Genomic DNA, 27,776 nt, shown 5'->3' on the forward strand with positions numbered 1-27,776 from the left:
TTGGAAGGTGGGAGGATGGGGTCAAAACTAGAATGAATTGGTTGTGGCGCCACCTACTGTTGGTCTCCCTACCTTCTGCCCTACCACTCCCAAAGGGAGCAAGCCAAACACTGAAAGCAGTGCAATCGATTCTCTCACCTCAGAACTCTGCCCCCTCATGCCCACCTTAGTGACCTGCACTTGTGAGCCAGGCCAGCATGAGTTCTGTGGAGGGGTCATTTTTGAAGATGGAGCATGAGGTATAGCTTTCCTGAGAAAGGCCCCAGGACACCTCTGCTCTCCATTAAGAATGGCATGGCAGACATGCCCCATTTTCCAGCTCTGTGTCTGGACAGGCTGATAAGACTCAGACGGGCAGCCCGTTTGCATAAGGAATTTGCAATGTTTTATTTCACCCTTCCCTCCAAGAAACAATCCATTCTCTCCCCGCCCCTTGGACTCCCACTCTGATTCTTCATATGGGCTAGCTTACGAATGCCATGCCCTTTAAAGCCGAAGGAGGGAAAAAGAGCCCCGCACAGCTAGTGGTGTTGTTTTTGGGCGTGTGTGATGTTGTACTTGGACAGTGATGCATTGACGGGTGGGGTGGGGGGGAGAGAGGCTGTGCTAATAAGGTGGAGATTGGGAAGGAAAATCCCTTTTGAGTCTGAAAGCTTTTTCCTCTCTGCTTAATCACACTGCACACCCTGCTCTCCCAAGCTCACCACCCCAGAAAGCCCCAGACAAGCAGGTCTGCCTCCCCTTTCACCGATGTCTGAAATCAAGACCTTGGCTCCTCTCCATCTTCAACAGAATACTGTGTAACTTCTTCCTCCTCTCTGCCAGCTTTGACTAACAGCATCTGCACTGGCTAACTTTTGCACAAACAATTGCTGCTTCTTGCTTCACTATGGCAGAAGGAGAAGCTCACTAAGGTGAGGCCAAGAGTTTCCTGTCCCTTGGATGTAGTAACCATCTTGGAGGTGCAATTTGAGATAGAACAGCGCAGCGAGATGGATTTTGGAAGCGTAATGAACCAGGTACTATTTATCTGTCTTTTTTCTCCCCCTCCCCTGATTTAATAGGGAAGTTGGGAGAAGTGTCAGTGGGAAATCAGAAGAACTGCTTGAAAGTGAGTGAAGAAGTGTATTTAGTTTAATCACAAAAATTCTAGGGGCTAGAAGTATACAGGGATTATAAAATGAGTTGCAAAATGGTGACAGCTAAAAAAACCAGCTGGGCATTTGGGGAAAGCATTAAACATCTGAAGAAAGTTAGGAATATGCTGTTGAAGGATTATGTTCTGTACCGTTCTTCTGTTCCCATAGTAATCTATTTTCAGTTCAGTGTGCTTCTGTGTTCTCTCCTTTTTATTGGGACAGGCGTATCTTTCCTTTGGTATGTAAAGGAGATGGTCTGTCATTCAGCACCCATAACCCTGCTAGCACCACTGTTAGCTGGCATAAAGGAATATACTGTAGCAGGCAAGTTTGATGGGGCAGTTTTGGATTCAGCACTGTGAAAGTGAGGAGGAGAAGGTGGGTGCCGGCACATAAACTCTGCCCCCTCCACCTGTTGGCTCATCAGTTTGGTAAGGATTATGGTGCAAATAATTGGAAGGAGCGTGTAAGGCATTTGCAGGCAGCAATCAGAAGAAAGTGCTAAAGTTAGATTTCAAAAGGGTGACGTTCTTTTATATCGGAAGGAGATGTGTAAAGCAAAATTCAGATTTGCCCACTTTCCTAAATCCCCAGCATAGAGACACGTACACACATCACTTGCCAAGTCTGATTAATTTTACCATCAGAGCAGAAGTGATCCTTGTCATTGATTGTTCATTATGCGCGATTGTGGAATTTTTTTTTGTATCATGTTCATATATTTAGTAAGCACTTTAGTGGTAGAATCAGTGTGTCACATGAACTGCAGGTAACATTAGCTTTGATTTTAGTAGCAATTGTAAGGAGCTAAAGTTGTCACAGCTGAAAGTCAGAGTCAGCGGCAGGTCCAGATTTTTACTGAATAATTCCTCAAAGCACATGGATTCAAACTTGCTCATAATTTCAGCTCTGCTTTGTGTTCCTTGCTTTAAGTCTTAACTGAAGCTCTTCATTAACTAGGCTGCAGAGATCCACTATCCAATGCATACTTGCAATCTTTTTGTAAAGCTCTCCCAATCTACCTTCTATCCAGAGAGCAGTAACTCCAGCCTTTAACACCAATGTCTACACTCTGTGAGGGTTTTGTTAGGAAAGAGATGGGATAATTCTGACCGTTTTCCAGACTGGGGTGTCCATGGCTGGCACCGTCTCTTTCTGCCTTCGATGTCAGGTCCTGCAGTAATTGTTCTTCTGGTTAATGAACGCCAGCACAACTTGGTGGCATGAAATTCAAGAACCCAAGTTGCAGAAATCCAGAATTCTTCTCCATCTCCTCAGCATGGCAAGTATCTGTGCTGTACCCCAGATGCTCTGATTTTTCTTAGGAGACTTATCAAGAGAGGCTTGACAGTCCAAGAGAAAGCTAGGCTAACGCGATGGTATGTCTGGCTTGATTTCACACTCTGAGCAGAGCTTTCAGCACAGATGGATTTAGGCTTGGTCCGCGATCTGTTCTTTGAAAAAGGAAACAGCCTTTGCAAGCCTGGAAATGGATGCGTCATCCTACAAAAAAAGCAAAACAAAGGCCGCTGTCGGAAGCTTTTCATGACCGGCCGGAGGCTACAGAAATCAACAAGCTCCAGGCAGTCTGTGCATAATACATGTTAGAGAAAGAAAAGCTTAGGAGTAACTGCATGTTGTGACATGAATCTTGGGCATATTGGAGAGCATTCTAGGTTGCAGGGGGAGGAATCCCTCACCCAACAGAGGTTAGCCAAGGGGTCATTTTTCTCAGGCAGAAGGACTCACTAATACAGGCTGGTATGCAGGTATGTGGTGAGATGTTCAATGTTTATCCACTAAATCAACATCAGTGACTACAACCTCTGAGCCCAGGCACAATGATAAACACAAGAGCACCAAACATTATATGGAAAAAAGTTCAACAACAGTCAAACAATGGGCACATTTCAGAAAAGGGTAAGCACACTAAAATCCTTCTGAGATAGATGGGCTTTTAAGTTCTGATCTGTGTGGTTTATGTTGCATTAATGTCAATTAAACAGAAACATGTCAAGCTTTGCTTGGAGTGATTCCTGTGCGTTCAGCAACAGAGTTCAGTATACCACATCCTTCAACATTTGATGGACATTTGCTTTGTATTATGGTCCCAATTCAGATTTAGTCAGGTCCTGGGTGGAGATGTGCACCCTCTGTTCTTTGGGTCCCCAGATGTTGTTGGGCTACAACTCCCATCATCCCTGAGCTCTGGCCTTGCTAGCTATGGGTGATGGGAGTTGTAGTTCAACAACATCTGGGGACCCAAAGGTTGAGAAAGGCTGAATAAAGAGACAATTTCTTTTGCAAGGTTTTATACTTTTGTTAGGGACAGGGGTGGCGCTGTGGGTTAAACCACAGAGCCTAGAACTTGCCGATCAGAAGGTCGGCGGTTCGAATCCCCGTGACGGGGTGAGCTCCCGTTCCCCGGTCCCTGCTCCTGCCAACCTAGCAGTTCGAAAGCACACCGAAGTGCAAGTAGATAAATAGGTACCGCTCCGGCGGGGAAGGTAAACGGAAGGAAGGTAAACGGGGAAGGTAAAAGGAAGGTAAATCTTCCATCATATTGTCCAAACCGGCACTGTTTGCAGGTGACTGGGTACCCACATTTAGGCAAAAACCAACCCCCTCCCAAACCCATGCACGTTAGCTTACCAGTGCACATATAGTAATTGAGAAATAAAGCTATAGTTGAAAAGACGGGACCTGTGTAAGGTAAAGGTAAAGAAACCCTGGACGGTTAAGTCCAGTCAAAGGCAACTATGGGGTATGGTGCTCATTTCCCTTTCCAAGCCGAGGGAGCCGGTGTTTGTCCACAGCTTTCTGGGTCATGATTAAATCACTACTGGCACACGGAGGACCATGACGAATGCCAGAGTGCACAGAAACGCTGTTAACTGTTCCACTGCAGCGGTACCTATTTATCTACTTGCCCTGGTATGCTTTTGAACTGCTAGGTTGGCAGAAGCTGGGACAGAGCAATCACTCATCCCATCACTCAGATCTGAACTGCCGACCTTCCAATCAGCAAGCCCAAGAAACTCAGTGGTTTAGACCACAGTGCCACCAGCACCTTTCCCCCAAATCATTGTAGATGTGTTCATGAAGCCAGTCTTCCTGCATAGGAGGAATGCTGTGAGACAGCTATGTGGTTTTAACCCATGTTTGGAGTTCACCGTATTTCTAGGGTGGGTTGAGGGGAGAAAGCTTCAGCAAAACACTTAACAAAGGGCTAGAGTTCTTTATAATAAATCTGCCTTGGCAATTAAAGCAGTGTGCTTGGGGCATTGTTTTGTGGAAGGGTGTAACATTAATGAGACTTCCTGGGGCTGGGTGAACTCTTTGGGAAGTGTGTTTATTTTCTGCTTGTTTGGACTGACTTCACTTGGCTATCTCTTTGGACCATCCCATGCTTCCCATTAGCTGCTCTAGCCACTGTTGTCTTCATTGTGTATTTCTCCAGTGTGTTGCTGAATACCTTTGTTGACATGTCAACACTGGGACTTCTGCACAAGCATAAAAAGGGCCCTAAGTATTAGAAGGCACTCTACTCTCTTGAGATAGATGGTGAATAATTGGGATGGGGACAGAGCAGGGATATTAGTTCCTAGAACTGCCGAGCAAGAAGAAATCTCTTTAATCCTCCATCTCAAACTTGCTGGGGCAGGGGGTGAGTTCTTTAATTTCCCACTATGCCAGATCCAGGGTGGCAAAGCAGAGGACCCCGAGAATCAGCTCTTTAGGGGGATTTGGAGGACTGTGGATCAACCAGATCCAAATCCACTGGCACCCCTCTCCTGAAATACCTTGTATGGGGGATTTTAGATTACTATTACTGGTGGGAGAATCACAGTTTTCAGCCTGTGTGGGTGAAACTGGAGTCTCTGCTGTGGTGGAGCCCTCCATTCACCCATGGCAAATGATGGCACTTTTCTGCACTGATGGGGGCTATTTGGGGATGCAGTTACACACAATCCTCTTTCTCCTAGCCATTAACAGCAGGGAGCAGGTTGGGTCTGCACTTTAAACGTTTTCACTTTCATTTAAATGCATCTGTTAAAATTTAATCATGGGCATGTGTACCTGTATAACAGTGCAGAATCAGCAAACTGAAACATTATTTGGTTTAATGAGACTATAAGCCCTTTCCCCATGTCCTCCTCCACCTCCTCCTTTAGAAAAACTTCCGGTGCGTATAATGGAAGATAATAATTTCTAGTCCTTACAAAACGGTAGAAGAAAAAGAGTGAATTCTTCTGACTGCTTGTACTGATGAAGGCTCTGAAGTCAACGAGCTAAACATTGCAACTTCTTGCCCCCACCCCCTTGTGGTTCTAAGTCTCTTTCTTTGCTCCTGCCCCTCTTGACCTTAGACATCCTTCTCACTTTCTTTGCCACCTTTCCCCCAAGACATTGGCAGTGTATTCTGCATAAGTCCAAGGCCTGTGTTAAGATCAAACAGTAGCTTCAGTGAGAGACATATCCATGTTTGCAGACATTTCTGAGTGTTGCATAAAGCCTGAATTGCACCTTATTAAAATGAGAAGCGGTTCCCCCTTATTCTATCCTCAGCATCTGCAGAAAACAAGTGATCTCTGTTCTCTTTCACATAGTAGAAAACAATTACCTTATCTTACTTCTATATTCTTTACTTGAGCCTAAGCCTAATCAATTCCATCCTAGTTTCTGCTCAGAGCTGGAAAATATGAACTCTAAGACTGCTTTCTTTACTTTTTGGTCCCCTTGGTTCTTTTCCCACCAGGTGTAAACCATGCAACTGGCTGCTGTCTTCTACATGGGGGTGGCCTGGCATTTAAAGATGTTTGAGACAGGCCAGTGGTATTTGCCTCTGGAGACAGACCTCCTTTCCCAGGCCTGCTGGTTCTTGCAATATCTTAGTTGAGATCTAATAACAGCAAATTACTTTTGGTCTGAGGTTGAAGTGAGTTTTGCAGGCAGCGCTGTGCTTACATACTGCCAAGTGTAACTAAGCAGATGCCAATAACTAAGTAGTATCGGAGCCCATAATGCCTCTCTGCCCACCCAGATGCACTCTGGGAAATCATACATAGATATCTATATCTGCAAGGAAGCTGTTTGTTTGCTAAATGTATGCATTTCCCTTTCAACATACAATGTTTGTGCCTTCCAGCTCTTTTGCTGCTTCACACTCTAATCTCTATGTGTATCCATAGGTTCTGTTTTTCTCTTGCTGGGATGGTAAATGGATTCTCTCCCACTGTAGAGATGGCTTTCTCCTGTCCTTTCTCTAAGGAGCTCAGGATGGCAATACATGGGGCTTTCCCCTATTTTACCATACAAAAACCCTTCAGGGAGGGTTAGGTTAAGAAATGGTGATGGGCTCAATATCACCTAGTGAGGTTCATGGCTAGTTGTGGAGGTGAGCATGGGTCCCTCCAGATCAAGACCTACACTTTGGTCTAGTCAGTGCACCACACTGGCTCTTTTCAGCTCTCCAGTTGTGTACTTCATACACACAAATAGCCAGTACTCACCACATGGAGACTTGTGGAAATGTTGCTGTGCAACAGCATCACACTCCTTGTGGCAGCTGACACTGGCAAGGAAACTCTCATGGTTTGGGCAATCCATGTGGTGCGTGACCCTTGCATTTTTCAGCCATTACCTTCGTTTTCAGCAAAAGCTGTCTCGGTGTAACATTTCTCATTGTGGAAGACACACTGAGACTTCTTGGTACTGGGTGAACTCTTTGGGAAGTGTTTTTTATTATTTTCTGCTTGTTTGGACACACTTCACTTGGCTATCCCTGGGTCATCCCATTCTTCCCGTTAGCCGCTCCAGACACTGTTGTCTGCATTGTGCCTCTCCAGTGTGTTGTTGAATAATTTTGTTGACCTGTCAATACTGGGACTTCTGCACAAGCATAAAAAAGGCTATAAGTATATCTCTCTTGAGGCATCCCAAATAATTGGGATGGGGACAGAGCAGGGATATCAGTTCCTAGAGCTGCTGAGCAAGAAGGAATCCTCTGCCATCTCAAGCTTGCTGGGGCAGGAGATGAGTTCTTTAATTTTCCACTATGCCAGGTCCAGACTGTGTTGCAGGAGTGGGAGTTATTGGGGCTTCAAGGTGCCTCTCACATGACACAGTGTTGTGAACACTTTTGAACATGTGCATCAGGCCTGGTGCCATGGAGGGGAAATATATTAATATGATCAGAATAATATGATGTACATGCATTCCATTAGCTTGGCGCTGTCTGGGAGCACACTGTTTGTTTGTTTTTGCACGCCCAGGGTGAGAACCAGATGGCTAACAGGCATGCTGGTTGGCACTACTGAGACTGCTTGGCAAGGCTGTGCTGAGTCATTGAATGGCGTTTGGGTGGATTGACCATGACTCCCCTGCCTGGGTTTCCATTAGGCTGTATAGATCCAAGAAATCGTCCCAGGCTAGAAAGGGAGGAGGAGACCATAGGCGTACACTGCCGCTGAGCTGTTGGGTCTGGCGTCATCAGAAAGTTGGCTACAGGCTCCTGCTTTTTTGGATGGGGTTCTTGGCAACATTTCTGTTTGTTGCAAAAGCAGCACTTCCTGGTGCAATTTTATTTTTTTAATCGTAGCATGGACATGCATGGTTGTTACATATGTTTTGTGAATGCCAGCACCAAGGAGTTCCAGGAACAAAGTCGGGAGTCCAGTGTGCTGATAGCTGTTGGTTCAAACATTTGAAAGCAAATCACAGCTCACTCACTGAAGGACTCCCAGCATTACGAAAGTGCTAGAGGATATAAAGGACAATTGGAGGAAGCACAATATTATTCTTCTGATTTATGCAGTGCTATCAGTGTACATGGTTTGGTGCATCATAAACACAAAAGACAGGTCTCTGCCCCAAGAAGCTTTCAGTGGAGAAGAAAGCAGAGGAAAGGAAGGAGAGAAAGCCAAGGGTAACAAATTATGGCTCAGTGACAGCAAATGAAAGGCTTAAGCAATTGTGTGAAGGAGAAGTGTGCTGTAGGCAATGTGATTAATTTGCATTATACTTGGGATTATTGACAAGCACTCACTGGGGGTCAGGGTGCCAGTCCCTGGAAAATTCCAGGAGGGTAGCCATGTCTGGAGTAATGTTAGGGCCAGCTGATTTATTGTTATGTGAATTTCCATTGGCAGCTACATACTTCTTTATCAGATGCATTTAGTGGGGTGAGAATGTGGCAGGTAGGTGTGTGCAACACATGGCTGGAGGCGTTTGTAGATCAACTCCGTAACATGGGAACTCAAGATGTCTGGAAAAAGCACCCTGGTGGAGGCAGCTCAAGGTGAATGCAGTAGATTAGCTTAACATTTGTTGAAACAATGTAGCATGAATGCTAAACATGAATGCGCTAAAACAGCCAGCTGGGAAGCAGCTATTTTTGTTCAAGCCTAAGGCCAGAGACAGGAGACTCTTGTTCATCTGAAAAGTAACAGATAAAACGTAGTGGAAGGGTAAATGACAGGTCAAAGGCATCAAACTTTGCACTGGCCTTTTCCTCACCGCTGTGGCCAATTCTAGTCTGGGATTTGGCTCTGAGTATGTGTGACAGGTAAAACCTGTCTCTGCTGCAGACATAAGTAGGATTCCCTCAGGCTGTGTGCTGGCCTGGAATAAGTGGATGAAGTCAATTTTGGTTTCCCACCCTCATCCTGAGCAAGACCTTGGTTACTGGGGGTCAATGCCTCAGCTTGGAAAATAGGATGCAGGCCCGGAAGTGAAACCCATAAGGTAAGGCAGGTGTTTGTAGATTAGACCCCCCACCACCTTCAGATGTCAGCTGGGAACTGCTGCCAGGGAGAAAAAATCAAAGCTGGTAAATCATTTATCTAGATAGGCAGACATAGCAAACTCTAGATGAGTTTAGCTGGGAGAGTTGGCGCAAAGGGAATTTGATTAGCATACTAAGTAGGCAGAAATCTACAGGTGACTTTGTCTTCTCTCACACATTTTCTTCAAAAAGTAAAAAGTCAGGGGTGCACATGTGCATTTTAGAATTAGTTTGCCAGGTAGAGAGCTTCCCATAACTCCCACCTTGTAGCTGCTTTTTAGAGCATTACCTGCTTTCTTATCATGTGTACCAGTTAGTATTCGCAGCTAGCTGACTGGTAAAAAATAACCTTTTGGGTGAGAGGGACATTAACTGCTTTGCTAGCATATGTTGAGATTTGAAATTCTGGGAAAGGGTGCAATTTGTATTTAGCTTTGTATTGACCTCTGGAAAACACACAGGCTTCTGATCTGTTGAAATATAAGTGTGTACATACCATAGTTCTTAGCAGCCTTTCAAAAAAGTCTATAAAAGTAACGAGTGTATCAAAATATTTACTAGACCACTTGTCCACATGTACTGTATCCATATTAGTAACTGTACTTTGTTAAGGCTTGCTGGGAATTTTAACTTGGTGAGGGATACACTATCGTGCCCAGAATTCTTTGGGTGAAAGAATATAGTGTTTATGCAGCTAGGTTTACTTGAAGGGAACAACTACAGTTGCTGTTAAAAGTTGATGTCACTGTGTCTGCCTGGGAAATCACTTGAAGGGGCAGGAAATGAATGTAGGAGAGAAGCTGTTCTCTCCCCCACCCCCGCCCTCCCTATGTAAATATTTATGTGAACTGCCCCAGGTTTTATGGCTAGGTCAGCTTTTAAGCCTAAATATGTGTATAAATGTCAGTAAGTCCATTTGGATTTTGCATAAATAAGCATATGTGTGCAAGTCATGCTCAGACCCCCTTGTTCCTAAATGTGAAGGAAAAGGCAGATCCACATGAAACATCTGAAGCTCATTTAAAGCACACGACTTCCCCAGAGCATCCTGGGAACTGTAGTTAGTTCAGGGTACTGGGAATTGTAGTTATTGTGTGTGTGGGGAGAACTGCAGCTGCCAGGATTCTTTTGGAGTGCCATGTGCGTAAACATGGGATTATGTGGGGCAGGGTTTTGTGGAGGAGTGGATTCAGGCAAAAAGTCAGGGTGGAGCAGCAGGTTTGGGGTTAGGAGATCTTCTGCCGACTTCGAAGCTGGTGGTTTCCAGCCAATTTTCAGCGTCACCCTCTATGAGTCCCAAAGAGGAGCTTTGTAAACTTTGCCTTTTTAGGCCTGGGAGTCAACAGCAGCAAACAGAAAGGCCCAGCTGCAAATGAAAATCCTCTCCTTGTGCAAACAGCAGTAAGTAGGAAGCTGCCTCTTGCCGTGTCTCGCTCAAAAGGGCACAACAATGAAGGTTTTTTAGGAAGTATTCAAGAGGCTTGTTATCCTGGCCCCCATTCTACAAGCGCCAAACAAGCAAAAACCCTGGCAGCTGCTGGTCAGGATTTATAGCTCTTGGTTTGTTTTTAGAGACTAGAGAAGGAGGGGTGGTTCTGACAGTAGCAGCACCTCCTGACGCAGGTGAGGTTGCTTCCAGGTCACCTGTTTATTATTGAGCATTCAACCTGATTTGTTTGCAGGGAGATTAAATGAAGTTAGCTATTTATTGAATATTCATTCTAATTTGTTTACAGGGAGGTCAAGTGATGCTGCATCGAACAAATGCATTTTAGTGTCATCTTCCGATCTTTGCAAAGTGTCCAATCTTTTAGAGAAGTGTCAGAGTTTCAGCTATAAGTGCACAGCCTGAATTTGCCAGTATGTGTTTGAACCCTACCTGAATATATAGTGACAGTTTGGAAGTGCCCTCCTACATTTTTTCCTACATGAGCAAGTAATTTCGAGGAAGGGTTTTTCCCCTTTGGTAATGCAGGCTATGTACACATTAGCCACCTTCCACTGTGTTTCAAGTTGCAATTGCACACTGTTGTGCACACCAGAGGTTCATTCAATGCACGTAACTTGTTTGGTATTGGTATTATATATATATTTATATCCCACCTTTCCCCCTGATTGGAGTCAAGGCTTTGTCTGCCCCTGCAAACCCCCAAACTCCTGTCCATGAAGCTGTCACCTGTACATGTGCTGTCATCCATGTATGCACAATGGGTGTCTAAAATGTAGACACCTCATCTTAACTGTGCAGTGAATGTGGCTCAAGTTTTCATTTTTGACTGAAGCTGGTTTGAAGGAAAAAAGCCAGAGTAAATGGTAATGTGTACGCAGCCTCAGTGTGTGTGTGCACGTGTGCGTGCGTGCGTGTGTGTGTGCGTGCCATGGACTTGAACCAAATCCCCTTCTCCTAAATTTTTTTTGGTAAACATTCAAAAGGATGGGAGAACAAATCACAGATCTTCATAATCTCATCTGAATCAACACAGTCCAGGCCATGGTGATGAGGGAAAAGCAGACCTAAATGAAGAGTTCTGCTGCATTGTGAGCAGAATTGTCAGCTAGGCAGAATTTCTCATCCTGGTAATAAAGATGTGAGCCAGAAAGACCCTTTGCTTAACCTTAGATCCCAGGAGGGTGGACTAGTAAGTGAGGCTGCCCTGGCAGATTAGTAAGAATAAAAATGCAAGAAGGGAAGGGAAAAAATGGAGACATTTTTGCTTTTCCTTGTAATCTCTTCAAATCTGATCTGGAACAAACACCAGGCTATAAATATGCAACTTCCTGATGCCATTTGTAATGGTATTTCTTAAGTTCAGATTACAGTGTTTCAAGCCCTACTGATATTTTATCAGTCATCCCTGCATTTAAATAAATAAAGCCACAGCTGACCAGAAGGGAGTTGAGATTCCATAGCAGGACAAATTAGAGCCAGATAGGAACTGAATACTTGGGAAAGAAGGTGGGAGAGATCAGATAGAAGTATGATCAAGTATGATCGCAGACGCCAGCGGCATCATTGGGCTTGCTTGTATTTCTTTAATAAGGCATAAGGAATGCAGTGGATTTACAGTTCCACAATACAATGCATTACTGGTAGTCTATTGTTGGGTTTACTAACAGAGCATTAGGCTTTGACAGTATAGATGTTATTACAGTAGCTATAACTCTTAGCTGATTGCATTATTGACCTGCAGCTGGTGGGTCATGGAAATCATGAAGAGAGTCCAGGTCATGGGTGCTTGTGTGTGTGTGTGTGTGTGTGTGAGAGAGAGAGAGAGAGAGAGAGAGAGAGAGTTCTAGATGAGTTAATGGATTTGGCAGTTGCTTCTACCTGGCATTGATCTACCTCTCACAAATTTGCCTTGGTTGTTCTTCCTTTTTTCATTGGGTATTTCTTGTTGGAATATATGGTCAAAAATCGGGTGCAATAAAAGACCAAAGAAAGGGGATGGAAATGGATTGGGGTGGGAAATAGTAAGCCCTGGAGGTCAAGGTTTAGACGCCAAGGTGAGGAACAGGAGAGCTGTTCCAAGAACAGAACATCCCACTCCTTTGTCACCAGAAGCCCATTCCATGGCTCCTTTTGATTTCATTGCCTTTGCATAGTTTCAGACTTTCTTGCAACATTATAAAAGCTAGAAAATTCCCTTTTTTGGGGAAAAAATGTAGATGGGAAGATTCTTAGGGAGTAGGATTCTGGTTTGGAATGCATGTTCTGTGCTTCATAGCACCTATGAAGGCAAGAGGAATACGCATAATCCAGCCTTTTACTAATACTCCTTGCTTCCTGAAGGCATTCATCTCCACATTTTAGAGTCTCTCAGTAAAGCTTACTTTCTTGTAGTAGCTGGAGGGTCCCTTGTATCAAGGACCCCTTTCATGTAGGGCGCTGGCTAAGGCCTCTTGAACCTCACATCACTATGGATAAGAAATGGTGGGCAAATAGCCTTTGTTCACATTGAAAGAGTTCAACTCCCCCCCCCCCCCAAGAATCTTGGGAACTGTAGTTTGTCAAGAGTCCTGGGAATTGTATCCCTGCCAGGGGGAAACTACAGCCCCAAAGACTCTTTGTGGGAAGTCATGTGCATTAAAGTGTATGGTGCGGACGTGACCTTTCTCAGGGAAGCACAGTTACCATGGTTGATCCGATAATCTTCCAAGGACCCTCAGGCTTCCTGGGACCTCAGTCAGAATTCTTTGAAATCCACATGGCTCCATCAATCTTTGCAACTCTGGTTGCTTCCCCTCTGGAGCCCTTTGTTGCCGCAGAGGCAACGCCTTTCCAGAATTAGCTGGAAGTGCAATTAAAAACAGTGCTTCCATGGAGTGCTTAATTAATTCAGTACTAATTTAACTAGCCATTCCCCTCTCCATGTATAAGATCCTCTTGTAATATCTACTCACAAGTAAGCTCCAGTCAGTAAAGGTTCTTTCCAATGCCAATTGAAAGATTCCTGTTTGCAGGTTCAGGTGTTTTATTGCTACCCTGGTCATTGTGGCATGGGGTCTAGTGCTGAATTGCCCCCTTTTGTCACATGACTTCTTGATTTGTATACATTATTCATTTCTTTACATTGGATTTTCAACTAAGATTTACTCAGAGCAGACCCATTGAGATTAATGAACACGACTAATTTAGGTCCTTTAATTTCAACGGGACTACTCTGAACAATAGTTTGTTGAATACTACCCATTCTTTTAAATCTCTTTCTCTCCCCCCCCCCCCCGCTTCCTTGGCAGCAAAACAACACTGTTCTCTGCGATGGGAAGAAAAGATGGAGGAAGGAGTAAAGAAATAACTGCTGTACAGAGGGCTAATAAATGGCTCAATAACTGGCAATTCAACATTAATCCTTCAATGGTGCTGACCAAGGAAGCAATAAAATAAGCTAAACCCACAAAAAGGAGGCTTTCAATTTAAATGAACAGTATCCCTTAAAAGCTCAAATAGTTGTTGCTGTCATTTTATATGATAGCAAAATAAATAAATAAAAATAAAAAATTGCCGCAAACCTCCCCCCCCCTTGCATGTAATGATTTAATAATGGCATTGTATGGATTCCTCATTTTAAAAAAAGTGATTGAATGAAAGATGGAAACCAGAGAAAGGCCAAATATGGAAGCAACGTCTGGCCTTTTCTTAATAGTGATTGTGGCTGAAATGAAAAATAGCTTCTTTTTTCTGTTGGTTTTCAGGTAAAGTCGTTTGTTCTCAATTAGAATAAAATGTTAGGGCTTGCATTCCACTGCCAAAATTCTTGATAAATTCTGTCTCTAGGCTAATAATAATTTTTTGTGGTTACTCCTTATCTCTTCTTTAAAACACACAAGAATCAGGTCATCCCCTCTTCTGTCATTGCTGGGCACCAGATTGTAGACTTATCACAGTGCGCAGAAAACTAATGATCTTGTACTGCAGCTTGGGAGTCTCATGGTCCTGTGATGGTCCTGAGATTTCAATCTGCTGTTGCGTGCTCCAGTTGCCTACACATACTATTTTTTATCTCTCATTTGAGCATGCAGATAGTTCAACCTTGTGACTATGACTAATATTACTGGCTGAAAATACAGCTAGGTCGTTCTGGTTGGTGAGAAAATGCATCAAAATGCATGGTTTCATAAGAAATGACAGGATAGATATGGATTACAATATGGATTGCAACTAAGGTTGTGCGTATACTGCTTCCCAAACCAGAAGTGGGAGCGCATTGCGTATGCAGAGTAAATGGGAGTGTGTACACAGCCTAGATGTTGTGCTGTGTTAACTCTGATCAGCATGGCATCTCTCCCACAGGTGCAAAGAGCTTGTGTTTAGATGCAAAGACCAGAAGCACTGTAACCAAAGAAGCAAAGCTTTCTGTAGCCAAACTGCTGCTGACATTGTATTAAACATCATCCTCCATGTCTCCCCACTAACGTCTAAGTTCAGATGAGCCCACTCAGTTTCCTCCAGCAGAAACGTATTCCCCACCAGCACGTAGGAACCTAACCTGGAAAGAATCCAGCTTCCAGAGGTCACAATCAGGTCAAGTTGAATCTAAATATGTTTGAGTACTGCATGGCTACCACCAAAATAAAGCTGCCGAGCATGTCTGGCAAGGGCAGACCCAGGTTTTCGGCAGATGCTCTCTGTGTGGGCGAGTGTCCTCAGGCAACTTTAAGTTAATAAAGCATTCAGTAGACAGTGCTTAATCTCTTGGTCTGAAGCATGGGAGAGTGCTGCTGTGTTCATATTTTGCTTGTGGGCTTCCTGTCAGGATCTTGGTGAAAACATTGGACTTTGGTTCAATCCATCCAGCAGAGGTGGTCTTATGTTCTTAACGTACAAAGCAGGCAAAATTGCCTTTCTGCTTGGACCAACTTAGGTTGTTGGAGCCGCATGCAAGCTTCCAGATGTTCTCCGAACTCTTCAGTGGGCAGAATGCAATTGGATAAACATTTCACAACATTACAGAGAATGCTAGGATAAAAATAGTTTTTTAAAAAATGTTTTCATTTCAAAGAGGGTTTGTGTTCCAGTAGACACTTTCATACACCCCCCACCCCTATCTTTTTGTGCTTGAAAGTGCTTCCTTTTCATCTATTGAAAGAACTGCATGAAATTTTAAAATTTTGATGCTTTCTACAGCAGTCAACAAAACCTTATTATCTTTGGTTTGTTCCTTTTGGTTTGTTTTTCTTGTACACAATAACACTTGAAACCTGCCTCCTCTCTGTGGATGACAGACACATATGATAATAGGCCTAAGTCTTTCGGAAAGAAATTCAAGCAATACCGGCCAGCGGGTCAGTGTGGGTGTGTTGGGGTTCCTCACTTGGTTTTCCAATACCATGCTTTGCTACCAGTTACCCTTTTTTATGGGGGTTCAGATGCACAAAATTGTTTCAATAGGCTGTTTGCTGTGGCAGCAGTGGCTTTGTTCCCACTGCCACCACCCATTTTTAAAACAGTGATGGAGAACCTGTGGCTTTCCAGATGTGGTTGTGCTCCAGCTCCTCTCAACCCCTGTCCGCATGGCCAACAGTCAGGGATGATGGGACCTGCAGTTCAACAAAGTCTGGAGGGCCACCCCTTTTGTGAAAAAGAAAATCACCCCTACAAAATGTGTGGCCCATTTTTCTGTTGTTCTGTCATATACCGTATTAACCAAAGGCATATTACTATTCATAAAAAAAAAAAGATTGTCAGGCATCCTAGATTTTGACAAGTTCGGGGACTTTGGCGATTGGTGCATACCTTAACTTTACAAAGCAGCCAAGGGCGCTTTTCCCTCTTTGAACATTTTTTTGCTTAAAAATGTGCATCGTCTTATCTTCATGCGAGGCACTCTGACATCTCTGAAGCCTCCCAGCTGGCTGCACTTCCTAGAATCCTCCCAGGGGCATTTCAGAAAGAATGGCCAGGCCGGAGGATGCGGAGATACCGCAAAGTATTTTGCTGCTATGAGAAAGATTAGCGGAAGGGGGTGGGTGGGAACCTCAACCACCTCATAAAGGTTTTCTTACCCCTCATATCTTTCATTTCCTCCCACCCTGCTAAATAAAGTCGGGCAGGATATTTTGATACGGCTTTAGACATATCGTTTTGCTGCTGCTTGTGGTGGTGGTGGCAGCAGCTGTGTGGCTCTTTATGACAGAAGTTTAGCTGACAGCCGCCACCACCCTACACTCCTGGAATGACATAATGAGACATAAGAAAGTACTGATACTTGGTGAAGAGGTCTAAGTGTGTAAGAGAAAGGATGACTCTTCCAAGCTTGTTGGTCAGCAGTAGCTCCTGATAACTTTGAGCTGGATAAACTGTGAGCCTAGCAGTTCTCATCTTCCTAGCATATTGCTTTAATTGTTCCATCCAGTGTATCATCTGGGGATGTGGTGTTTCTAAGAACTGGCAGGGGTTGGGGAGCCTCTGAAGATCCCAAGCCTTTGACTCACCCTGTGACTCAAGCCAAACCATCCATGTCTCAGACTACTAACCCTGAGCTGGGTATGAAAAAGGTCCATGAGCCTGACAACAGAGCAGATTTGAGACTCATAGGTAACAAAGACATACAAGGAAACCCCTAAGTGTTTTCCTGTGGATGATGAGCCTCCTTTCCTGATCCGCAGGGTATTGTGTATCATCTTTCCTTCTTTTCTTGAGGATCCACTTTTAGTGTTCCGTTCCTTCTCTCCTGTACATCTGAGCGGGGACCACGAATTCAAGCGTTTGAGCATTTGAGGACTTGGGATCGCGGTGAAAGGTACAGGCTCTGTTTTCGTGGGGAAAACAGCCAAGTAAACTTGTGTCTGTGAATGGAAAAAAAATTAATGCAAAAGAAACATCCCGTACTTGTGTTATATAAACAGAAGATTATCCGAGGCTGTAAGAAAATGTATCATGTATGAAAAAAAAAGAGGCAGATCATTGGGCTTTTGCAAAGGAATTTAGTGTGAGAGATTGTGGCATCCTGCTGATGGAACATTGGACAGCTGTTGTGCAGACAAATATTGGGGATATCTGTGTAAAGGGGATATCTGTGGAAAGCCAACAGGAACTTTCAGTTTTGGCTACGGGTGGGTTGAACATTTGAATATTTCAAGCTTTCACCTCTCTCTCTCTCTCTCTCTCTCTCTCTCTCTCTCTCTCTCTCTCTCTCTGTGTGTGTGTGTGTGTAAAGTGAAAGTGGGGATGAAACTGTCCCTTATTTTCATATTTTCCAGGGTGGGGACAAGTGTTGAGGTTGGGTACCCAAAACTCACTTGTTCTTGACTTGCTCCGTGTTATAGATTGCCATTTCCCAGTCATTCTTACTCTGAAACTCTTACTCCATTCAAAACTAATAACAAGGCATATTTCAACTGATATTGTATTTGTGCACTTGCTGTTGGAGTGTACTCAGAATTTGATTCCTCTAACCTTTTTATTTATCTCAATGGGAAACTACCCATTCTTCCTGATTGCTACGTTTGTAGACAGCTGCAGCAGCTTCCACTGTTTGGATGTGTGGCTTCCTCAATCCTAGCACTGGAATCATCCAAACCTTCATCCACTGATCATACGGATGCCGTAGCAATAGGATTCCTAGAGACTGCTGCAGTAAAATGCATAGAAAGGCCCACATGCGAAATGTATGTGGTTTCCACTTCCGTGCATGTAACATAATAGCATATAAGAACATTTTCCATTTGTGCCCTTTTTGGATTCTTGTTGAACCAAAGTATCTTGACCTATAAGGAAAGAATAAGCCAGCTTTGAAGGTTTGCTGCCCTTTGGGACATTTTTTTTTTGCACTCCACCCCCTGAAAACAGTAATACCAAGGAGAAAATAATTTGTTTATTACACTTATACCCTGTTCTTCTGGCAATAAACTTTCCTGGACTACAAGGCAATACCTGTTTAGACACTGATTGGACTGAGAGTTGTTTAGCTTTAACAATTCAGGAATATCATTTACTTTCTGATCATTCTGTCTGTTTTGGCCCTCTTTGAGGGAGAGGCCATTATTGCTAGATAAGGTAAGAATGTGAACTCCACCTAAACCCCAGTCCATGTTTATGTTGCCACTGATGATCAATATGTGTTGTCCAAGTTAGCATAATGGATTTGAGAATGGGAAACCTGGGTCCAAGACCTTGATCAGCTATGAAGTTCATCGGGTGGCTTCAGGCAATTTTCTCTCCTTGAGCCTTGCCCTCTTTCACAAGGTTGTAAGGCTGAAATGGCGGCTACCTGACCTCCTTGTTGGGAAATGCAAGAAGCAAATATAATAAGTACATGAAAATCCTGCATGCAGTTTTTAAACTGTCAAGCAGCACAGTGGCAATAAGTTTTTGCCAATGCATCCTAAGTTTAGCACATAGCACGACTCAGGAATTTTTCATGAAGTGGCTAATGCAGTAGTACCTTGGTTCTCAAACGTAATCTGTTCCGGAAGTCTGTTCCAAAACCAAAGTGTTCCAAAACCAAGGCACCCTTTCTCATAGAAAGTAATGCAAAATGGATTAATCCGTTCCAGACTTTTAAAAACAACCCCTAAAACAGCAATTTAACATGAATTTCACTATCTAACGAGACCAGAAAATGAAAGCAATAATCAATGCACTGTACTATAAAATAAATAAGACAGTATTGTAGATGATAAAATAAAATAAAATTCTTACTTGCACTGATGATAGTCATTGTTAGGCTGGGGGGCTTTTATCCATTTCTGCAGTCACACAATCAATCAATCAATCAATCAATCAATCAGTAGCTGAAATGGGTTCCACACAGTCACAAAAACAAATTAACCAAAAAAGCCTAAAAAACAAAAACGCAAAATAAATAGCAAAAACAAAAGCGCCAAACTTAATCCATTCCCGAAGTCTGTTTGACTTCTGAAATGTTTGAAAACCAAGGTGAAGCTTCTGATTAGTGCAGGCGCTCCAGAAACAATAGCTGACAATAGCCGCATCGGATGTTTGGCTTCCGAAAAACGTTCGAAAAACGGAACTCTTACTTCCAGGTTTTGGGCGTTTGGGAACCAAGACATTTGATTACCAAGGCATTTGAGAACCAAGGTACCACTATATGTTTTTGGAAGAGATGGGAGAGAATTAATGAGTTATGGCAACATATTTATGGATTGACTGACTTCCACACCACACCCATCCTGTAGCCGAGCACAGGGTACTGCTCCCTTGACTTAGTCATCTGAGTTTGCACTCCAAAACATATAACTTGTTGATCAACAATCAGAGGAGACTTCAGAATATGGATTTGTTGTTCACTAACAGGGACTTGCACCCCACTCTTCCTCAGTAGGGCTTGGAGCAGAATGCTGTTGCAGGGATTATATTACATGATATTTTTTAAAAAAATATAATTAAATCCTATTCTCTTGCATATTTTATTCATTTTCTTTGAGTTCAAATAATGTGTTGGCTTAAGGCATGGGTGGGGCTGTAATTTTATGTTCAGAGACTGGGGAAAAGACGCAATGGCTGTATTTTGTGTGTCAGGAAGGAAAGCTGTAAAGGCGGTTCCCATCTGCCTGGGAGATACTTTCATGCAAAGTATCTTCCACTCACTGACATCCAGGGATTCCTGAAAGGCACTGTGTTGCCTTAACTTGCCATTTCCTTTCTCTAAGATAAAGGGCCCAGCTACAATTCTCACACACAAATATATAACAGATGCTGCTAGGACTTTCAGGGCTTGTCTACATTGGGGTTTGCTACTTGTTTGCAGCTGTTTGCTTTCCCATTTAATTTCAGTAGCCCACATGATGCTACCTGCAAACAACACCAATCTTAATGCTTTCCCCTTGTAAATTAGGGTGATCCATACAGGTGATGACTCAACAGTATTTATCGCAGCTCAGGGTTCAAAATATACACTATTGAATATAAAAAATATAACACAATATTTAGAGCCTTCTTCCCAGTGTGGAGGGAGAAATATCACTGATTTTCAACATGATGTGCTAAGTGTTCTAGTAACTGGCTGCAGAAGTCAGCTGGGGAAAGGAATTCTCACTCTTTAAATCCTACATTTTCCAAATTTAATTAATGTTGAGTGAATATTGCACCTTTTATCACAGCTTCACTGGTGTGCTTTTGTTGAGTGTGAATCAGTTGGCTGCTCAAAAATATGGTGAAGGTGCACATATATACCGGGTGCATTTGGATAATTTAGTGAGAGGTGCTAAGGGAAGATGGATGTGGTCTTTGTGGCAGATCAGTTCCTTATGTTAAGCAGCTCTACATGCTTGGAGTTCTGTTAGTTCAGCTCTTAGGATGTTAGGAAAGAACAGCTGAACTATCTTCTGGCCAGTTGGACTGTCCAGCTCAAATTTGTTAAGAAGAGAGCTGGTTTTAGAAAGTGCCCAAATAATGCTTCATTCCTGAGGAACTCATGCTTGATTTGCTTGTTGTATATAGAGAGATCTACATTAAATGTAAGAATATCTGTTTGCCTCTTCTCTTTTGGGATTTAGTTTCATTACTTTTGTTCCTTGGATCACTTCCGAAGATTACAGTATACTCTGTCATTAAATAATTGACAGTCCATAGTTTAGGGTTATTTTTTAAACTAAAAAGTTGACTGGGATCTAAAGTAGGAATGGGAAACTTCTATGTTGAAGGTCACTTTCTTCTGCATACAGGGGTTTGGATGCCCAGGAATATGTTTTGCCATTCAATCTGACTTCCTCATAAAATTATCTGGCTGGCCCCAAAATAAAACTGATGGTTCGTAATTGTAGAGTAAATGCACCCGGGCATAGCAGGAGCATTACATACACAGTCTGAGGCGAGGAGGAGATGGCAATGGTTTATGTCACTTATCAATCACTCTGTACAAAACACCAGTGTGACTTACAATCAAACAAATGATGCAAGTCAAATGCAAAAAGGACCTATACAATTTAAAAACATAATAGCAGCAATCAACTACAAGTAGTTGTATAAATAATTCTCAGTTTGTTAATCAAAACCCCTCCCAGATGAATAAACATGGCCACCATAAAATTAATCAACTAAACAATATTCCCTAACAGTAGCAGTAAGATATCAGCAACCAAGTGTTTGGGGGACAGGCTTCTTCAGGTGGAGATGTGCTGTGAGGTACTGGGGTCCTGAGCTGCATAAGGCTCACATATTGGAAGCCAGTGTAGTTGGTCCAAAATTGGTGTAATATGCTCAGATAGTACAGGCAACTCCTAGTTTACACAGAGGTTGCATTCCAGGACTCCACACGTGTAACCAAAAGCGTGTATATTGTGAGCACCCTGGAGAGTCCTCCTAGCTTGCAAGGAGACCCTCCCCAGAGCCTGAGGAGAACATTCATTGTATAGAAATAATTGTGCTGACAGAAGCTCTTGCATGTGCCTTGGAGACGTTGGACCGCATTAGAGCTGTAGGTGGCAATCCCAATGAGATTAGGCAGAGCTATGGAGAGTTCACTCATTCCTGATTGTAATGTTGCTGAGCAAAACTGGCATTTTTTTCTCAGTGGAAAAATGCTCCGTGAACATTTATTTTTGAGGGAATGTACAGGTGTAGCAATGGAAGGTCTTAACATCCACATATCCCAAAGATAGCTTCTGCGTGTTTTTCCTCTCTCATCAGGACAGTATGTTTTGCAGCTGACCCAGTCAGCAACTTGAATTTTTAAGCATGCAGAACTGACATGGCAGACAGAAAATTGTCCGTCTAGAGATGGAGAACCTGGGCATACAGAAATTTGAAGGGAAATTGTATTAGTTAAACTCAGAGGAATTCATCAGATTGCTTACTTGGAGGGGGCAGTGTCCTTGCTGTCCCCTTCTTTTTACTTTTCCCAGTGGTGGCTTTTCAGCATTTCCCAGAGTTTCCAGCTAGGGAGGAGACTGTGCAGAGCTGGCCATGTCTTCTCTGGGAAAGCAAGCGAAGCCTGAGGAAATTCACTGGGTTGAAGGACCAACCACTGAGCAACATCTGGGGCAGTTTTCCATAACACTTGCCAGTGGGAAACTCCTTTCCCCCTCTCTTTTAAAATCAAAAATCTGCAGTAAGCAAAAACCCTCCACTTTCCCTCGTGCTTGGAAATTCTGGCTTGTTTTGTTTCTTGTGAGTCCTTCAAACATTCTCCATGTTCTGCCACTTGAAGCACCCCAGAACAGCAGTATTTTTTGGGGGGGGGGGCAGATTGTTATCAGGATTGTGGCATGGGGGGAAGTGTTTAAAAAATACATTGGTGCACACAAGTGCCCCAATTGCCTCCCCAGTGCTGCTATTTAAATAAATGACTCACAGAAACATGTCAGATGCTGCCACGTGTTTCACTTTTTGTCTAGTTAGGCCCATCCGTCATTTTCTTTCCATATCCCTGATCCACACTGTTAAAAATTGTAATAAAGCTTTGATTAAAGCTAAGTGAAAAAGTGGCTGAGAGGGGCAGAGACAAGAGAAGCATGTTGAAGAGGCGCCATGAAAGCAGCAGGAAAAGGCCAAAGAGGCTTGATGTGAGTAAAAAGATGGATTGGCTGCAGCAGAATTGTCAGAGAGGTCTAAACCAGGCTTCCTCAAACTCAGCCCTCCAGATGTTTTGAGACTACAATTCCCATCATCTCTGACCACTGGTCCTGCTAACTAGGGATCATGGGAGTTGTAGGCCAAAAACATTTGGAGGGCCGAGTTCAAGGAAGCCTGGTCTAAACAAAAGGACTGTGGGGAACATACCACTATCTCCAGGAGCCATTCATAACTTGGAGCATTTCCTATAGAGAGGAATTTCCCCTGAATATCACTATCCCACTCCCTCCCGATTGGTCTAACTTTATCCCACTCTACTCCCAATTGGTCTAAGTTTCTAGTCTGTTATGGTCACATGACATTCCAGGAGGAACGTTTAAAACATTTGGTAGGGGGAAAACCCATAGGGAAGAGTTGCATTTGTGTCAGAAACAGACCTGACAATCCACTGTGACTTGAAGGCGCTGGGATGTCTGCCAGCAGTGTTCAAACCAGAGGAGCTTCCTGAAGCAGAGGAGGGAACTATGGGCAATGGTCATATAAAACAGCTCCCACTCATCTGCCCACACTCCCAGTCCTCATCCATCATGAAGGAATCTGCCTGTATAACTCAGTTGGCCATTGCTCAAGGCTGTTCTACTTCTTTCGCTGAGTTCTGACTGAAGCAGAAGCAAAGGCACATTTCTAGAAACACTAGTAATAATCAGCAACACCTTTCTTTGTATTTAGATGAACATGTCCTCTTGTTGGTCTCCTGATCCACCCACTTTCTTGCTGAGAAAACTTTTTTCTCCTCTGAAACTGCAAGCTTTAGCTACTGAATATTTAGATAACACATTCCCAAGTCTCATTGAAATAAATACGATTAAAAGACTTAACATTCACACGTAATATCCATTGCATTCAGTGATACGTTAGCAATCCTTATTCACCCTCAAAACCCCCAAAATGCATAAAATTGTAGTTTATAAGGAAGATGAATACGTGACAAGCCATTGTAACTCAGTCACTTGCCCACCTAGCTAGTTTGTGGTTATATGGAACATACAGCAATTTCAACCATCTTGATAGTCGCTGTGGAAAACAAAGCTATTGGGCTAAACATGGCTTAGGTTTGATCTTTGGGGTGTGCATGTTTGTGTATGTATGAGACGGAAAGAGAGAGATCTCAGTGGGACCCATGTCTGTCTTCATGCATACCAGAAGTTGGGCACCCCAAAGCAAACGCTCACGATTTTCACTTGGGTGTGTTCTTTTTACACACTGGACTCAAAGGCAGGCTTTCCAGGACCTTGTTTTCGCAGCCTTCCTTTCCACTGCTGCCAATACCCGTTGGAAAACGTGGATGCCAGATTTCACTAACGCTGCGCACAGGGCTTGGAATCACATGCCTGTTGGCTCCACACGGAGCACTTCTCAGCAAACAAACAAGCAGCAGTTACCATGCCCTCATCCAGCTGCGTGTTCACTCCCAAAGCATTCCCAGCTGAACAACTTCAAATAGTCAGGTGATGGCATCATCCAGTGACCTCCTCCGCACGGGAACATTATTTCCCGTGCATTTCTTTCCTTCCCCTCCCAGCACTAAAGGGAAAAAAAAAAATCTATATAAGGGAAGGAATCAGCAGTCAAGAACAAATGGAGCAGAGCTGAGATTGGCTTTCCAGGAATGGCATGGAGCATAGGAGGGTAAGAGTTACGGGAAGCTTGATGGATGAGAATGGGCAGAGCTTCCAAACCAGATGAGTTATAGCACGATATCTCAGCACCGTGGTGCTCTGCCTCTGCCTGGCACTTTGGCAGGGGATGTGCTGGGAGCCACATGCAGCCTGCTTTCCATCAGCACTACACCCCCCTCCCCCCACTGCAAGAGAGCACGTCTTCAAGGCTTTATAAGGTGCTAGGAGAGTGTGGGGTAGGTAGTGGTGTTGTGCTCCTAGAGTCAGAGTGTTTGATTGTGTGTAGCTTCTGAACACTCAGCTTCCATGCTACTTTCTTGGCCCCTCCTCTCAGTCACTACTCCCCCAACCTCTGCTACTTTCCCCCATTCTGAGCATATAGATATTAATAATAATAATAACAATAATAACAATAACAACAACAACAACAACAACAACAACAAAACAACAACAACAACAACAACAATAATAATAATAATAATAATAATAATAATAATAATAATAATAATTTGTATCCCGCCCTCCCCAGCCAAAGCCGGGCTCAGAGCGGCTAACAACAGTAAAAATAACACAGTTTACATAAAATCACAATCAATTAATTGAAATACATTCTAAAATCAATTCATTCTAAAATCAATTCAGAGTCAAATTAATGGCAACCGTTGGGCTAGAGTTCTATGAGGATTGCAGGAGGAGGGGGTCGGACTGTGCCTTGGCCAAAGGCCTGGCGAAACAGCTCCATCTTGCAGGCCCTGCAGAAAGATGTCAAGTCCCGCAGGGCCCTAGTCTCTTGTGGCAGAGCATTCTACCAGATCGGGGCTATATGGATAAAATCGTCATAGGAAGCATGAACGAGTCTGAGAGCAAACAGGTCACTGTTGTTTCTCTCCCCTCCAATTTTTACTCATTTGTTCTCAATCTGGCTTCCACGCTCCAGGTCACTGATCTTTTCACAAGTGTACATCTTTTCACAAGTGTACATCTTTTTACAAGTGTACATGTTCTATTCCTTTTGAGCGGGTTGTACTGCTCAGTTTCTCCTTTCCAGTCATGAAAGTGACTGGATACTTAATGACACCAAAATTCTGATAAACAGGTCTTGCGCAAGTCCTCTGTATTCTTTTATTTTATTTTTAAAATCCCAGTGCACATACTGCAACTGCACTCTCCAAAGTATTTTCCCACACGTGTTGAGATCTTGAGGGAAAGTTCCTCCAGAGTTGTTGAAATTCAGAGGTGCTTTCAGAATACGGTAATCAGCATACGGAAGCAGGCATGCTCTTATCATTTGGGCTGCCGGAACAAAATGGCTAGGATGTGCATATGGGAGGAGCAAGCACACATAAGAGTTGTGGCAATAGGAACCACCCACCAAAGCATCACTACATAGCCACCCACCAAAAAATTAAAAATGCACTAACAAGCATCCACATCAGTGGTGGCTGTGGATGCTCTTATTAAGCCAGATAAAATATAAAAAGACATTCTGATGAGGATGACATCATGGAAATGGTGTGAAAAAATTCCACAGTACATCTCCATCTGGGAGCATTGAAACTCTCCTCCACCCTCAAAGGCAGAAGATAATCTGGCAAAAATGTGTCTACTAAATAAAGCAGGACATAAATGTTGTGCATATAATTGGAAAAGAACTGCTATTTTGCCTACAGTAGCAAGAAATACTGGATCATGCTAGATGAGACATTAGTCCAAATGATCTTTGTGAGCATTCCGACTTTAAAATATCTGAAATTCACGACCTACCTCTGCTGTGGAACAACCGCTGCTGTCCAGGGCAGAATATTTGTGTTGTGCTACACAATCCCTTCCCCCAAATATCTGGTGCCACTCAATGTACCTACTTCATTATTTGAGCTCGGATTGCATGTGCCAATCTTTCCATCGCTTCTCCTGCTGCATAAATTCAGTCCTGGAACATGAGCCTGGTGTGCTATCAACACTGCTCTGTGTCTGGCTTGCAGGCTGATGGATTCCATGTGCGCAGTGACTTTCATGCTGGGCCAACAATCAGAAGTGCCGCAGACACCGGAGAGCTTTGGTGAAGTGCAGATTACGGGGAGCTTTTATTTGAAGATTTCTGGGGCCATTACTAAGATAGGGAAACACGGAAAAACACAGCAGATGGCTAAGGGGCAGTCATGATCAAAGTGAGTGCCCTTCCCCTCAGTGGCCAGCAGTCAGTTCCTTCATTGAAGTGGTCAGAACAGAGATGTCCATGTTAGCAACCTGTGGTCTCCTCCTTAAGCACATAAAGAGGCTCCATGATCCTTATTGGATGGAGACAGACCGGTAGAGGCCTCAGGGGAACTTGCTTGCCGTGTGGTGCCAGGGGTCATAGTACTTAGGCGAGTGTGCATGACATTAACAAACATTAAATTTAGACAAACTTTTGTGAATTTAGCTTCCAAAGATCTTGAAGGCATAATTCCAGTAGTGATTTTACCTTGCACAGTGGTGCCCCGCAAGACGAATGCCTTGCAAGACGGAAAACTCGCTAGACGAAAGGGTTATCCATTTTGGAGGTGCTTCGCAAAACGAATTTCCTATGGGTTTGCTTTGCAAGACGAAAATGTCTTGCGAGTTCCTGCGAGGTTTTTTCCCTCCCCCCCCTTTTCTAAGCCGCTAAGCCGCTTATCAGCTAAGCTGATAAGCCGCTAAAAGCCGCTAATAACGCTAATCCGCTAATCTGTCAATGGGCTTGCTTCGCAAGACGAAAAAAACGCTAGACGAAGAGAATCACAGAACGGATTCTTTTCGTCTTGCGAGGCACCACTGTATTATTTATTGTGGAATCATAAGCAGGCTGGACCCATTATTGTAAGAATGCTAAATATTCAGTATTTTCTAATGAAGTTATCTTCAGTGTGCTACCAGTAATATTTGCAGAAGGAAATAGCAATAGGGTACAGAATAATAACTTGGAGTAATCTATTTATTATACAGTGGTACCTTGGGTTACAGATGCTTCAGGTTACAGACTCTGCTAACCCAGAAATAGTACCTCGGGTTAAGAACTTTGCTTCAGGATGAGAACAGAAATTGTGTAGCGGCAGTGCAGCGGCAGCGGGAGGCCCCATTAGCTAAAGTGGTTCTTCAGGTTAAGAACAGTTTCGGGTTAAGAACGGACCTCCGGAACGAATTAAGTTCTTAACCCGAGGTACCATTGTGTTTATATA

General features: G+C 43.5%; 1 protein-coding gene across 44 annotated transcripts in view; it reads left to right on the forward strand.

Moving 5' to 3' along the window:
* Positions 1-27,776, forward strand: part of TNS1 (tensin 1) — a 331,981-nt gene that overhangs the window by 167,175 nt on the left and 137,030 nt on the right. For 6 of the 44 annotated variants that reach the window (XM_083487999.1, XM_083488009.1, XM_083488010.1 and 3 more), the window contains exon 1: positions 537-1,019. The exons of 25 other annotated variants lie outside the window; for them this stretch is intronic. In XM_083487999.1, coding sequence (XP_083344125.1) covers positions 993-1,019 — 27 coding nt within the window. In that variant the 5' untranslated portion in view covers positions 537-992. Of the gene's footprint in view, positions 1-465; positions 1,020-1,457; positions 1,518-27,776 lie in introns of those variants that run through there. 13 more of the 44 variants (XM_083488000.1, XM_083488013.1, XM_083488007.1 and 10 more) reach the window with 7 other exon arrangements.

The sequence above is a fragment of the Podarcis liolepis genome (genome assembly GCF_965112155.1).
Source record: "Podarcis liolepis genome assembly, chromosome: 1".
NCBI lineage: Eukaryota > Metazoa > Chordata > Lepidosauria > Squamata > Lacertidae > Podarcis > Podarcis liolepis.